Genomic DNA, 15,757 nt, shown 5'->3' on the forward strand with positions numbered 1-15,757 from the left:
AATATACTCCATTTGTCTTTCAGACAAACAGCTTTTCTACTTTTAATAATATAATCTATTTATAGCTGCATTACACCTGAATATTTTCTAGCAGTGTTCTATCATTAGTTATTTTATCTTCTACTACTAAGCCATTTTTCGTAACTTTTGATTACAGGCATCCCCCATTTTTCTCTGCTGAAAGCTTCCTGATGCCAACATTCTTCAGCCATCTGCTTTAGGTTGTTCTTCCATCTTCTCTCTGGTTGTCTAGATATTCATCTTTCTTCATGTGGATACCACTAATGTCCATCAATCACTTGACATCCAATGCAAACATGTTCTGCCCATTTTAAAATATCTTCCCCTGTATCTGACACCTTTGTTTCTCATCTTAGAACTTCATTATTTGTCTTATAGTTTGATATTTAGCATTACTTTCTCCATTTTATGTTCACTTTTCCTAATTCTACCCAGTATGTTTCTTTATTGGCAATGTCTTTGACCCATATGTAACAACCAGGATGACATACTCGTTGAACAGAAAAGTTTGGCTAAATTTTTTGAATTTTTAATTTGTTACAGCTAATTGTTTTTCTTTTTTTCATTTTGCCAAAAATCTATCCAGCCTAGATAAATTCTTTTTATTTCTTCACATGCAAGCCATTAAAAGGTATACATATTATTCTATTTTATTACTTCTACTGGTATTTGTTCTTGTGTTATCTGGTTTTCCTCAACATGCATCATTAATTTAGTTTTTTCCATGGTTGATAATCCCACTTTATTTGATAGTGTTTTTTTAAGTTTGTCCTGTCTTACAATTCTATTCTGTTGATGATCACAATGTCATCAGCTTATCATAAATGATATGTTTTACCATTTATATTAATCCTGCAAGGTGGAAGTAGCAAGAAGTAGGGGTTTGAAGCGGCAATGCAGTAGAATGAAATTTTTTTTCCCCTCATCCTGCCTCTGCCTCTTTTAAGAGTTGGATGGTTACATCAAACCCAGAAAACTTCCTAGTATCTTACCAAAGTTTTCTTTTGTTCTAATTATGCTACCAGTTTTTTTTTTTTTTTTTTTTTCCTTCACTTGGATTGTTACATCAAACCCTGCAGAGAACCCTGAAAATTGCTGACTAATGGGACTCTGGCAAACCCAATTCCATGAAGAGCATTTGTTCTGATTACAAACTAGCTATCGCATCTGGAGGTAGCCGACACGTTGAGAACTGCAGTCCAGGATCTCAATGAGAAATATGCTATGAAGACTCCCAACATACTTCAGCTAAACATCAACAGCACTCAAAAAAAGTTGGAAGAACTTAGGAACATCTTACACAAAAATAATATCCACATTGCATGCTTACAAGAAACAAAACTAAATCAAAATCTGAAGCTTCAAATCAAAGGCTATTCAACATTAAGGAAAGACAGGCTGGATCGTTCTGGCGAAGGTCTAGCTATACTCCAACAGACCAAACACATCAAATATAAAGATATTGTATCAACTACAAACAGCAGTATAAATAGTAACACAGAGGCTCAAGCAATCAAGATATTTCTACCAAAACGCATTATTACAATAGTCAATGCATATCACCCAGATAACACGGATATAAATACAGAACTAAGTCAAACAATGTTGGACACAAAGATCCTTTTAGGAGATCTAAATGCCAAAAGCCCAACTTGGGGCTCCCCACAACTGGATCAGAAAGGAGCACAAATAGAAGACATAATTGATGATCTAACCCTTGAGATCATAAACAACATGCAAAAAACATTATCTGTCAAAAACAACAGGAACAGAATCAGCATTAGACATCACAGCAGTAGATTATGAAACTGTGAGTCTTACCCAGTGGAAAATACTAAAGAATGGCATCAGTGATCATAGACCTATTATCACAACCATTAATTTGCAACTAGACCAAAAACCATAGACAAAGAGATCTTGGAACTTCAGAAAAGCAAATTGGCCTAACTACACACAACTATTAGAAACATACTGCACTAGTACACCCACTAGTAAAGAACTTGATTAGCAACTACTAGAACTCACTAACAACATACAGAAAGCTGCAAAAAATTCAATTCCCAGAGGTCTCAGGAAAAACAATTGGGTTCCATTTTGGAAAGATCACAATATCAGTGCTATGATCACTGAAAGAGATATTATCAACGAACAGTTAAAACAAAATAATACAGAAGACAACAGAAAGAAGTTAATAGAATTAACTTAAAACATAGAAGATGAAATTTCTAACTACAAACAAAAAAAGTAGGAAGAATTCTGTAATAGACTAGATCCAAGAAAAGACTCGCAACACTGGAACATCATCAGAAACAACGCAACACTTCCGGATACTGATCATTCTTCAAACACAGTTTGAAGAGCGATCAGGAAACAATACAGCAGCAACAAACAAACAGATGGCAAATTTACTAGCCAAATATTACTGTAATGCAAAGCTGCAATACAACAAAGATGACAAAAAGTGCAGAAAAATTGCAAAACAGCTGCTAATACAATCCAGAACCTATCCCTCTGAAGACATCTTTACTCAGGACCTCACAATGACAGAATTAGAAACAGCAATTAGTCAAACTGACCCTGACAAATCACCCAGGATTGATCTTATCTTTAGACATATGATTAAAAACATGGGAAAAATAGCCAAAAACTGCCTTCTGAGGCAGTTTATGGCAAAATATTTAACACTTCTTGGAATGCAGGTAAACTACTAAAAATCTGGAAAACATCAGTCATTATATCCTTACTAAAACCTAACAAAAACCCTAGCGACTGTAACAGCTAGAGACCAATAGCTTTGACTAGCACTCTCTGTAAACTAAATGAAAGAATAATACATACCAGACTTATGAATTGGCTCTTAGAAAATAACAAGATCAACTTCTACCAAACTGCATACAGGTCTCAACACAGTATGAAGATCAATTATTTTATTTTTGCCAATCAGTTATAGATGCTTTCAAGAAAAACCACCAAAGAAGACAACAGCAATATTCTTGGTTCTCACAGCTGCCTACGATCGTGTCTGGAGACAAAAGTTAATAAAAATTTGCATACGATACTGGAATAAGAGGGAATGCATTAATTTGGATTTCAGATTTCATGAAAGGAAGAAAAATGAAAGTAAAATTTAATGGAATTCATTCCAACATGCATCGAACTTGGGCTGGAGTCCCACAAGGTTCTGTTTTAAGCCCACTCCTATTTCTCATCTATATGAACAATATCCATCCTCACATAATAAATGACACAAAAATAGCATGCTACACAGATGCTATAGCAATCTGGCACACAAGCAGTAATTCTCAACAATCTGAAAAAGTCCTAAATAATTCAATAAAAGGCTTAGAAAGATGAACAAAGGAACTTAAACTACAGATAACCCCCCCCCCCCAAAAAAAAAAAACTGAGCATCTTCTCCACTGATAGAAAAAATAGACACAATTACAAATCAAAATATATAATATAAAATTATATAAATCAATATATATAATACCAAAATAGAAAAAACAGTCTCCAAAATACTTAGGCCTAACCATAGACACTGAACCGAGATTCACAACTCATATTACAAATACATCTAATAAAGCTCTTAAAAAGCTTAATATCATCAAAAGGCTTTGTGGAACAAAGTGGGGTGTAAAATCGAAGACACTCAAAACTACATATATGGCACTCATACAACCCGCTATGTAATATGCCTCATCAATCTGGGCTCCAGCTTCTACTAGCTCAAAAGAAAAAGTACACAGAGTACAATCAAGAGCAGCAAAAATTATCATAGGTGCAGTCTCATCCACAAATAATCTAAAAGCTCAACAAGAGTGTGGGCTTCACATACTAGAAGACAGAAGAAAACTCTCCACAGTTAAATTCACTAACAGAATTAGGAGCCACCAACAGGATGACATCTCACTCAGAACTTTCGATGCCTGGACAAGAAAATCTAGATTAAAGAGATCATCTACATTACAATATGATCAATAAATTAGAAAACAGATTGGCTTAAAGCACCTATCCACTGAAATAAACAAAGAACCATTCTTTTCAACTATTCTACCAAAAAACACAATGATAAACTTAAATCTCCTCGAACCTTGTTCAAAAAAGGATTCATAGCAAGAAAATAAAAGAAAAGGACTTGACACTATACATCACTTAAATAATCCAAACCATGTCATTGCCTACAGTGATGGATCATCTGATGAAGCACTCAACCAAGGAGGTTCAAGGTTTTTTCTAACTCTATCTGGAGGTGAGGAAATGCAAATCAAACCACAGCTGGCAAAATAGCTTCAAACTTTACTTGTGAATTAACAGCCATACAAACAGATCTCAAATCCAGTAATAAACATTACAGAAGGAATAACCATCTACAGTGACTCAAAATCTGTACTTGAGGCATTAAAAAATGGAAAAACAAAATTCGCACAGGAAATTCATGAACTACTAACAACCTTAAATTTGAAAAATAAGAACTGCACACTGCAATGGATACCAGCCCATGTAAATACTGAAGCCAGTGAAAGAGCAGACAGACTAGCCAAAAAAGCAAGATACTTACCTCAGAAATTACACCCACTATTCCTGACTGATGCTAACTCTGTCACCAAAATAAGATTGGTAAAAAACAAACTATGAAGAAGAAGAATGAAATCAGTGAAATTACCACAATCATCACCAGACTAAGGACAGAACATTTTAAAGGCATGAAAATTCAGCCAGACAGTAGTAGGAGCTGTGAAACATGCAAAAACTGTCCAGGAGTTGAACTAGTACCTGTCCATATTTATTCTTGTCCAGCAATTGCTGCTGCTCTACAGAAAAGTGACAATAACCCTAGAGAAAAGCTCCACTCCAACAAAGTTCAACAGATTGCCAAAGCAATTCTACAGATCCATGGTCATATCTAGAAGCTCTTCAATGGACTAAACAACATTAATCCCTTTATCACTACAATATGGTTCACTTTGGACATATTCTAATAACGCACTGAACAATTTGGGTGAAATATCTCCTTGGCACATTCTTTCATTTTAAATATTTTGGCTTTGCTCATATATAAGAATACTTGCAGTTGCTTTTTCATATATTTATTAGCCAAATTTTCTTACTCCATGTTTCTTCATTCTCTGCATTTCTGCCTTAGTTGATTCAACTACAGGTGGTCAATTCTGCTAAACCATTTTCTGAATCCAGCTTGTTCATTAGGCTGGGCTACTAATCAGGTGATTCTATTTATTAATTTTATAAATATGTGATAGAAAGCTTATAAGCCTGTAATTTTCTTTTTAAACAGGAGTATAATGATAGTATGTTTCACTTGTGAGCCTCCATAGCTCAGTCAGCATAGAAGAAGCCCTTTGATCGGAAAGACCTGGGTTCAGTTCCAGTCAGTGATGTGAGGAACCTTTATTTGGTCTCTTTTGACTAAAGGTGACTTAGCCAGTCTCACATGGAAGTAGGGGGATTTTTTCACCCAGAAAACTCAGGTTTCTTTGTCCCCAAGAACAGACAACCCGGTCTGTGAACACATGAATCTACAGACATAGGACACACTGAGAGGCATAGGGCTAAGCAGTTAAGTGTAGAAAAATCCTTGACACCGCAAGGTAAAAGAGGAGGGAAGGTATAAGAATAAGATTGTTTCACTTGCTTGGTATATCTTTCACTTTTAGGAATTTATAAAACAAATTTTTTAGTTCAATATTTCTGTTTAATCATTTCTATTGTAATTCCATCTTCTCCTGTTTTTTTATTATTTTTCATATTTTCCATTGCTTGTTCTATCTGAAACTATTTCTGGGATACTCTCTTCTTCTTCTTCTGCCTTTCATGTAATCATGTTTTCAACAGTGCATGTGGTATTACACAATCCCAAAAAATACAATCTGGCCTTTTCCACTATGTGGTTATCTTTAATGTCTAGTTCATTTTTATCTTCTAACATTATTATTTTTTTTTTTTTTTTTTACCTATTGCAAAATTTTTCTAAAGGGCTTTCATACTTTGTCCATAGCATTATGTTATCTTCTTTTGTTTTTCCTGATTGTTTTTTTTTTAAATCTTTTGAAAACTTACTTTGAATAAGGTAAGTTTTCAGAAAAAGATTTTTCTGTATATTATCTACTTGTAGATTTTTCTTCATATTTTCATGAATGTTATTTCTTTAATTGTAGAACATTTTTCTTCATGCAATTTCTTCCTGGTATAATTGTTTTGTTGGCTACTTATGTATTATTTTCATGTTTTACTTTATTCTGTTTCAACCTGTTGATTCTATCTTCTATTGTTATTTTCTCTCTCTCTCTCTCAATATTCTGTGATCACTTTCCATGCACATTTGATTAATGACTGAAGCATTTTAAAAATTTGTTACATGGAATGCTAAAATATAGTCGATCTCCCTTTTTGTTTGTCCATTTGAACTTATCCACATCCATTTTTTTAGTTTGATCATTTTTTTTTTAATGCTTTCACTGCATTTAAATGGTCCCCATTATGGAGTTTATCATATTTCCTGGTTCATTTCTTTTTCCTATTCCATTTTTTTCTATACACTTTTCATGTTTTTTTTTTCCCCCAGTCATGCATTAAAATTTCCAAACACTACTTGTGTGGGCTGTAAGATCTTATTATATACTGTGTTGGACACTGTCATAGAATTTGACTTCATCTTCAATAACTACTGAATGGTTTTCTTTTTTACAGTTTTTTTTTTCTTTTCTTTTCTGATGTTTGTACTGATATTCTGATCTGATCCTGTATATTTAGTAACTCTGTTTATTGTTACCTAGTTATCTCACATAATTGTTTTTTTTTCTTATATTAATTACTCAGACATCCAGAATAAAATTATCTTCAATGACATTTGTTTCCAAAACACACACTACCCAAAGCAAGATTATTACATATTTAATTCTAGTGGATGACTCGAGGCCATACTTTGGCTAGTTCTCAAGTTAGATGATGATTTTTGGAAAAGGCCAAGTACTGTTTTCCTCCCAGAAATTCAAATTTAACCTCATGTAGCACAGAAAAAAAAAATGACTCCATAGAATTCACACTATTTTAGACAAAATACGTACCTGTTAGAATTAAGGATCATAGATAATGATCACATGTCTACAGTAATTTCTCTCCTAAAAGCTTTGAACTCAGTTATCAGTGAGGGCTGAAGAGCTGCTCAGAAATCTTCAAAAAGTGAGAGCTAAAGAAGAAGCTTTGCTTACTCTCTCTCTGGGAACAAGGCAGGTGTTTAGAAGATATATTTCTAAGTATTTAGAAATCAAAATGCTGCAGAGAGAGAGAGAGAGAGAGAAGTATTTTACTAAAGCAGCAATGCTTCTTCCAGTTGGATGTCTATAGCCAGTTGAGAAGATGATGTGATATATGCCATTCAGCTGGAAATTTCCTGTATAGGATGCAAAGGACCTCTATAAAGACATTCAAGTGGAGATGAGTTGGCCAATTTCGTATGAAGATCAATATGTTGGAAGTTTATTTTTCGCTTGGTTAGACTATAATAAATTTAGTTTAATCCTTTATCCAAGTGTAAGCAAACAAAGTTTGCACCCGAAAATATCTTCAGGACTGAGGTAAGGTAGTGCAACACCAGGCAACTCCGAGCAAAGGTGGACCAAGCTCTCATCACTCCTTGTCTCAGATTTCTCGTAATGCAAAGCACATCTCCTTGCGGACATGTATACTGCTATGCATTAAGGGAAGGGCCACTACCCAGACCGGTTTCAACCTTTATGAGATGTATTTTGCATTATGGGAGATACTGAGACAAGGAGTGAAGATGAGTTTGGTCCACCTTTGCTCGGAGTTGCCTGGTGTCGCACTACCTTACCTCAGTCCTGAAGATATTTTCAGGCGTAAACTTTGTTTGCTTACACTTGGATAAAGGATTAAACTAAATTTATTGAAGATTAACATGAGTTTTCACCCATGCAAACATATAAATCAAGTGGTAATTGCACACTATTATTATGAATAAAATATGCTGGTTTTGTGATTTTAGTCACCTCAGCTGATAATTCTAACCAACCAAATTGCACACAGGGTAGTGTGCCACCCACAAGTCAAGCCAAATGCTACTTTTCAAGAAACAGCACAGTTCTTTAAAAAAATTTAATTCAGCCTCTGAGATTCATCCTGAGCTTACCTCACTCTGTGTGTGCGTGTGTGCGTGCGTGCGTGCGTGCGTGGAAAGAACATAGCTATATTCTACCAAATGCAAAAGACACAATGAATTGAAAGAGTATATTAACAGAGCCATCATGTCAGTTAGGGTTGGGTGTGCTAGTTGTTTTGCTGAAGCAACACAGGCTATGAGAGTATCATGTCTTAATTCATCTATGCTTTCCATCAGTTGGATGGCCTGTTTTGCGAGATGAAAAACCTGAGATTCAGGGAGTAAAATCCTGCTACCTCTCACTGAGATCATCACCTTCAATTGAAAAGCTATTACATCAGTGAATGCAAGGATATATGTAGAATGGCAAGAATCTGAATACTGGATATTTAGCAAGCAACTTGCAACAAGAGGAATAAAAGTTTAGCACTTGTCTCAGCTAATGGGATTTACTCCTTAAACTTTAAAAACCTTAGCATTTTTGTCTTTACAAAACAAACATATCACTTAGCATATTGACTGTTGTCCAGCCATTTATACTGATTTACATAGTTCAAATCAGATGGGACATCATCTCTTTTCTCATCTAAGTTAAATTAATTGTAAATTAGATCACCTGTAGCAATGTTAACCTCTAAGATAATGAAGAAGTGTTATGAATGAAGAAAAATGTAAATACTTGTCAGGCTATGGGATGTTCTTATGATCAGCTAATCTTAATTTTATCCTCTTTTTACCCTTTAAATCTCGAGCATGTTATTTTTGTGAATTTCAAGGACTTCTGCAAATCAAATGTTACATATTTCCATTTGAAACCTGGCATAGGGCCTCTCAAGATTTCAAACCAATTTTTATCTCATATACAGATGAAGTTTTTCCTTCAGCATTTTTGCACTCATATGAGAAGTGGAAATAAGCAACGGTTTGTAAGTTTGAGCTGTACACGAAGTAAGATAGGTATTAATCATACACCATTCTAGTTTTGTGATTCAGTGCAGATGCTGAAGGGATATAAAAAAACTGGAATTTACCTGCCTTACCTAAGAAAGAGGTAGGGTAAGTCTAGAATTTGTAATAGAGGTTTTGCGACTAAAGGAAATGTATAGCAGTCTGACAGATAGTGTACAAATTTTTTTCACTTTGGACAAAAAAATCCACTGGGTATAAAATCAATATAAATTATATTTCTAAAAAAGAAATAATTTTTATTCTGATTTACACTTGGACTTGTTATTGTGAAGAGAAAGAGATTCCTTAAATTGTATCAATAATGAAATACTGTGGGTTGGCATACTGAATTGGTATAGTAATGAAATTCAGCATGCATATAATGGCGTGTATGAGTTTTCTTTCTTCTTTCATCCCAGGATGTCATTCACTTTAGAAGATGTAAATAAGCAATTGGCCTCTTTAGATCTTTTAATTCTTTATCAACCAGATAGTAGCCTACACTTTTGATTTTTTTGGAAGAAGACTCATACAGGTCATTACATCCATGCTGAATCTCATCACCATCCTAGTCAAAAGGCTGGAACTATAAAAACATCAGTACATCGCACCCATTCTTTATGTTCTTCAGACAAACTGTCAAAAAGAATTAAAACATTAATTCCGCCTTTTTATCTAATGGTTACGGATTCTTTCATCAAAAGAGCTTTTTAACAGTGATGGTATCTCTACTTCTTCAAATATAAAAGGAATAACTCTCATTCCTATCCCTTATAAGCAAGGCATTAGTGAATGCATAGCAAAAGTTTTAAAATCACTGAATGTTTTTGAAAGAAAAATCTTGCCTTTTGCCCCATCAGAAAAATCTCCAACTTTCTCTCTTAAAGACAAGTTTCCACCTCCCAATTATCCAGGCAGCTACCAGATTCCTTGCTCTTGTGGGTTTTCTATTTCAGACAAACAGGAAGATCTGCTTTTATTTGCTAGAAGAACACAAGTCTTATATTAAATACCATAAGCCTGGACAGTGTGGACTTAAGGAGAATGCCAAACAACAACACCAAAGAGAGTTCATTGAACAAGACAAGAGTTCTTCATAAAAGTTATTTCCTCATAGAACGGCTTTATAAAGAAACATGTGAAACTTTACTTCATTGTCTTAACTTAAACAGATCCAATGATCTACCCCTTGTGGGAGATAGAAATATTAGCTGATTTTAAAAGTACTAACTTTATATTGTCTATATACACACATCTGGGGATGCAGCAGAGGAGTGGCTGCATTAATATGCCAGTAACACCTCATTAGGAGGGGGAACTCAACTCATCCTAGGAAAGAGAGAGAGAGACATATATAGACATTAGGAAATTACTGACCTTTTATAGTTATCTTACAAACAGCTACTTAGGTGGTGTTTTTAGAATTGCCTGTTAATGTTTAATTGCCATTCTGTGATCTTGTACCAACGATGCCTATGATACTTAAGTGAAAATTCTACATCAATAAAGTATTTTACATGAGTTTTCCTTCAGTGTTATAATTATTTAGATTCCTTAAATGGTTTTTTCATGTTAGTAACATGCTATGAATTTGTGTATGGTTTAGAATTGGAAGAACATAAGTAGACAATAATATATATAAAAGAAATGGATAACTTACATAAAAAAACTAAATTACAGAATTTTTGCTTATGTATATAAGGCAGCTTCTAAATAAAAAATGGAATGACATAATATGCAGGCACTAGCAAACAGGAGAAAGAGATTTGATTGAGACTTACAAACTTCTGATAGGATCATACAGGATTTCAGCTGATGGAATTTTTCATTTTATAAAGGATGGGGGAAAGGACAAGAGGGCATCCCTGGAAGCTGAGAATGAATGCCACTAAGAAGGGGATGACAGCTAGATTTTTCTCTCATAGGGTGGTGCATGATTGGAATGGATTGCCATTGGTTGTGTGTGCAGGCAGTATGAATGAATTCAAGAATAAGTATGATAGCTGGCATATGTGGCCTCCCTAGATGAGTCCTTGACTCCCTGGAGGTCTTTCTTAATAATAATAATATACAATTAACAGAAAGATTCTAAAAAAGAAATAGCTTTAATAAGCTAATAGTCAACCAATTCCTAATTCAAAAAATAAATAAAATAAATAAAGTAGGAAAGACTAGTAATGAAAAAGTGTTATTTGCCATAAGGGAGATAAATGTAGCCATATCAGTTCCATTTTAATTCAGACAGTGTAGTAATGTTTCACAAATATCCTTACAAGGAATTTAAGGAATCTAATATTATGATATGATTACTGTCTTATTTCACAAGACTGTGCTCAGTACAGATGGCATGTTCAGAAAATCCAGAATGCTCAGGTTACTTGGTATAAGATTTATATTCTTCATGAAAGACAAAGGCAGATGAGCTTTCAAATTGTCCAAAATAAGTCAAGTGCAAGGTGATCTGGGAAACATGTAGAAAATTAAATGAAAGAAGCCTGTCATTTGGTGAAGAAAGAAAGGCAGAGATTCTTCTGAGACTATTTGCCATTATATCAAATTAACTTTGACATACAGTTTCTGTGAGGACTTTATTAATGAAGCTTTCATGGCTACAGGAGTCCTTCCTCTTCTTCTCAAGAAGAAATTAATAAAGGAATATCCAAATGTATTGCAAAATTTTACAGTTTTTCACCAACTATACAGCATTTCATTGTGCTAAAAAATCCTCACATTTCTCTTTTCACCAAAAGACAACATCCTCAACTTAATTTTCCAGGTATCTACCAGATCTTCTACTATTGTGGCCTATCTTATTTTGGACAAATCTGGGCTTACTCAGCATGCCATTTCTACTAAGAAGAGTCCTGTGGAATAAGATAATCCTACATAAGAGTAGATTCATTATAGAAAGTTTTTTTTTTTTATAAGGAAACATGCAAAATGTTCCTACCATGTCCAAATTTAAATGCATCTGATGGCATGTTTATTTCTCTTATTGGAAATAATACTTTTTCTATCTGCTAACCTTTCTTCATTTACTTTTTATTTATTATTTTAAATTAGGAATTGAGTGAATGATTGTTACTGTACCAAAACTATTGAGGGGCTTTATAGAATCTTTTTTGTTAATTAATTGTACATTATACTGTCCTATTTTTTGTTGTATTAAAAATTCCTTAGATATGAAGGCAAAAATTCTATAATTAATGAAGTTAAACACATATTACTTAAAATTAATTTATTTAAAGTAAGTCATCTGTTTCTTTTATCTATAGAATTTGTGCATGGATTTGTCCCAGCCTGTTGTAGGATTGAGTGACAAGCCAGCCATCATTGTCATGGTATACATTCATGCCTATCTGATCACTAGAAATTGTCCATTTTCTCCTGTATATACCTTACCACAAACCCCAGATCACATACATCCCTCATTTTTACTTTACTGTGTGTGTGTGTGTGTGTCATTTATAAAATGCATAAACAGGTGATGTTTGGCAGTGCAAAGCTTAGTTCAATATATTGCAATGGTATGATAATTTTGCAATGTTTTGGCATCTCATTATTAAGAACAGCAAAATTTTACAAATGATGAAGACAATATTATTTAAAGTGTGATTTAAGAATAGGAAAAATGATTTCTGATAGATATGATCAAGATTTTAGAACAGGAAATTGCAAATTATAAAATCAAGATACGTTATGCCTCCATGATCCATAAAGCATTGTGAAGTAGCAAAATTACCTTCCTAAAATATATTAAGTATTAGAAATATCAAAGTGCATGAGTCATTAATTATCCAAATTAATGACTTGGATATATGTTAATCCTACATATATAGCCTGCTTGTTTGTCAAATGCATGTATTTTCAGGCTGATTTATCTGTTTTCCAGGATGAAAAACCATGCTACCACTGTATAAGACAAACTAATTCATTTTCATTTGAAAATATCTCATAAAGGTTCATAAATATCTCATAAAGGTTCACTAGACAGGATTCAAATCCAGATCTTTCCAACCAAAGGGCATCAATGTTACCAACTGAATTATAATGGCTTAAAGTAAATTCTGTAAGAAATTGTCCATGTGAGGATTTGGGGATGGAATTTCTTTTTTTTTTTTTTTTTTTTTTTTTAAGCAATAAAGAGTTGGCTTACCTGTAATGAATGAGACACGTGTGAACACTGAAGAAGACACATCAACTTCTCTTTACTTTCTGCCTTTAGGATATCATGGGCATACTTGTGATATACATCAAATTCTTGATACTATAAATATATAAATATCTCTAAGTCCTTATTGAGAGACAGAAATTATCCTAAAATTAATGTATTATTTAAACAATTATAATACTCTGTGATTAAGTTGGCACAAAAAAAAAGGTTTTAAGAGAAAGACCACCTATGGAATAAGAGACAAAGGTCCCAAAATTCCAATCTCCAAAAATGGCACATGCTCAAGAATAGCACTACTTCCCACAGAATGCAAGCATTTATTGTTTGCCCAGTGACAAAAATGATAGTTTTTTCCTGCATTATCATTATCAATTATTTAATCATCCTAACATGATCAGAATCTGAAAACAAGGTACTTCATGTCACTAATAAAATTATAAATAATAATTTAATTAAATTATCAGACCAGAAAGCTTTTTCAGACTAGGGAACTTATCAAAAGACTTAAATAATACTACAGACTGCATTTAAAGAGATTTGGAATTAGTCTCTGAATTCAGAAAGTCTTGGTCACTGATAGTGGGGAAGTGTCATGTCAGGAAAACTAGAGGGACTTTATTTCTAGAAGGTGAGTGTATGGGTGAGAGTGCGTGCCAGCACCTATGAGAGGAGTGTATGAGAATTACCAAAAAATTGGAAATCTAGCCTCTCAAATGACATAATTGAATGGAGCAGTTAATACAAAGTATAGGTGGTGGAGGGCCTAATGGAATACCACAATTAATGTATACTAATGCTAGAAGCATCAGAAATAAGAAGGAAGAAATTTTGACATTGTTTGATACAAACCTTGCCTAAAGTTGCAGGCATCAATGAAACCTGGCTGATAGTAGATAGTTATTACAAGTATAGAATGTGAGAGATATAGTATATTCAGAAAGAATAGAGAAAACAGGATGGATGTGTGTGTGTGGGGGGGCCTACTGATGATAGCAGATGTACTGCAGTAATACATGATAAGGATAATGCAGAATAATAATAATAATACTAATAATAATAAGTAATACATAATAAGGATGATGCTGAAGACAACAGCAAATTAGTATGAGCACCGGTTGAGCTCAAACAGCTGGACGAAATGGAATTTATTCCCCCACCAACAGATACTTAAAAGAGCAGCATGCGGGGGGGGGGGGGGGGGGGGACTTTGGGTCTGAGAGTCTGGATCTGATAACCTATCCATAACCAGGTTACCCAAATTGCCTCTGAATGGAGAGGGTGATCAGATGACCTTGACTCAGGAGGTTGCAAAATATGAAATTTTCAGTTAAGAAAAGGTATGTTGTAAAACTACAAGGCAAGTTAAGACGAAGCATAGGAGACAGCTTGAAGCAGTACTATGACAAAAAAATCAGCAAGGAAAAGATGTCAGCAATGCACTGGAGACAGTCAAGAGATATTTGAAGGAACAATAACAAACTGTATATCCAGGGTAAAGCGGACAAATCAGACAGGAACTACATGGAGGAATCATTAAGCAGGAGCTTCAAATAAAGAAAATGTTGTGCAGAATATATAAAGAGAAAGGTGGTCAGCAAACAAGCAGTACAAAAAAGATAACCAGCATGGTAAGGAAGACAAAATCAGATTGTGAGAATTATCTGAGCAGCCAAAAGAAATCCCAATGAGTTCTTTCACTATGTAGCAAGAAAAGAAAGAATAACTATGGAAGGATAATTTAATGAGTGCTGATGATAGCAAGGTGAGGGGGGGAGGGGGGAAATGAGCTACTGACTGACCACTTCGTAAGGGTCTATATCACTCAACTGAGAATATAACAGTATAGATGTGACAGCAACTGATGTTGATGAATTAGATCTACTTTGGTTATTAGAGCATCTCAGTGAAGATACAGCTGTGGAATTAGTGAGATGTCTTTCATTTATGAGAATGTCCAAAGTAATTGGAAATACCTTTGACTAGGCTGTTTAATCTAGGTCACAGCTCTGGTCAAGTTACAAAGGAGTGGAACGAAGACAAAATAATTTTTCTGCATAAAGGACGTTCCAAAACTACAGTAGCATATTATAGACCTATCAGTATTTTGGGAGTGGTAGTTAAGATCCTTGAAATGCTGGTCAAAAAAGTAAAACTGGTGGATAAGAATATGATTCTCAATGGAGCAGCATGACTTTGTGAAAGGGAGATCATGTCTTGATAATTTACTAACTTTTTATAAGAGTGACAGTCAAGTTGGATAAAGGAAATGACTACAAGACAATAATGCTGGATCTTGCAAAGGCATTTGAAAGGATACAACATGGAATCCGTTATATAAATTAGAACAAATGGGAATGTATATAAAATTGCTGATTTGGATATGTGGTGACTGACAAATATGAAGGTAGAACATACCAAACAGTAGTTATGTGGAAGAGCAGGATCTACGATAAAACAGGTGATTAGCAGTGTGCAAT

At 34.2% G+C, this 15,757-nt stretch overlaps 1 protein-coding gene across 1 annotated transcript in view; it reads right to left on the bottom strand.

The window, feature by feature from the left end:
• The window catches only part of Sos (Son of sevenless guanine nucleotide exchange factor), a 429,646-nt gene that overhangs the window by 263,109 nt on the left and 150,780 nt on the right, over positions 1-15,757 (bottom strand). The window contains exon 7 of the mRNA XM_090399787.1: positions 13,263-13,373. Coding sequence (XP_090255913.1) covers positions 13,263-13,373 — 111 coding nt within the window. The remainder of the gene's footprint in view (positions 1-13,262; positions 13,374-15,757) is intronic.

This window comes from Typopeltis vanoorti, chromosome 10 (genome assembly GCF_054136105.1).
Source record: "Typopeltis vanoorti isolate ZY-2024b chromosome 10, IOZ_Tvanoo_1.0, whole genome shotgun sequence".
NCBI lineage: Eukaryota > Metazoa > Arthropoda > Arachnida > Uropygi > Thelyphonidae > Typopeltis > Typopeltis vanoorti.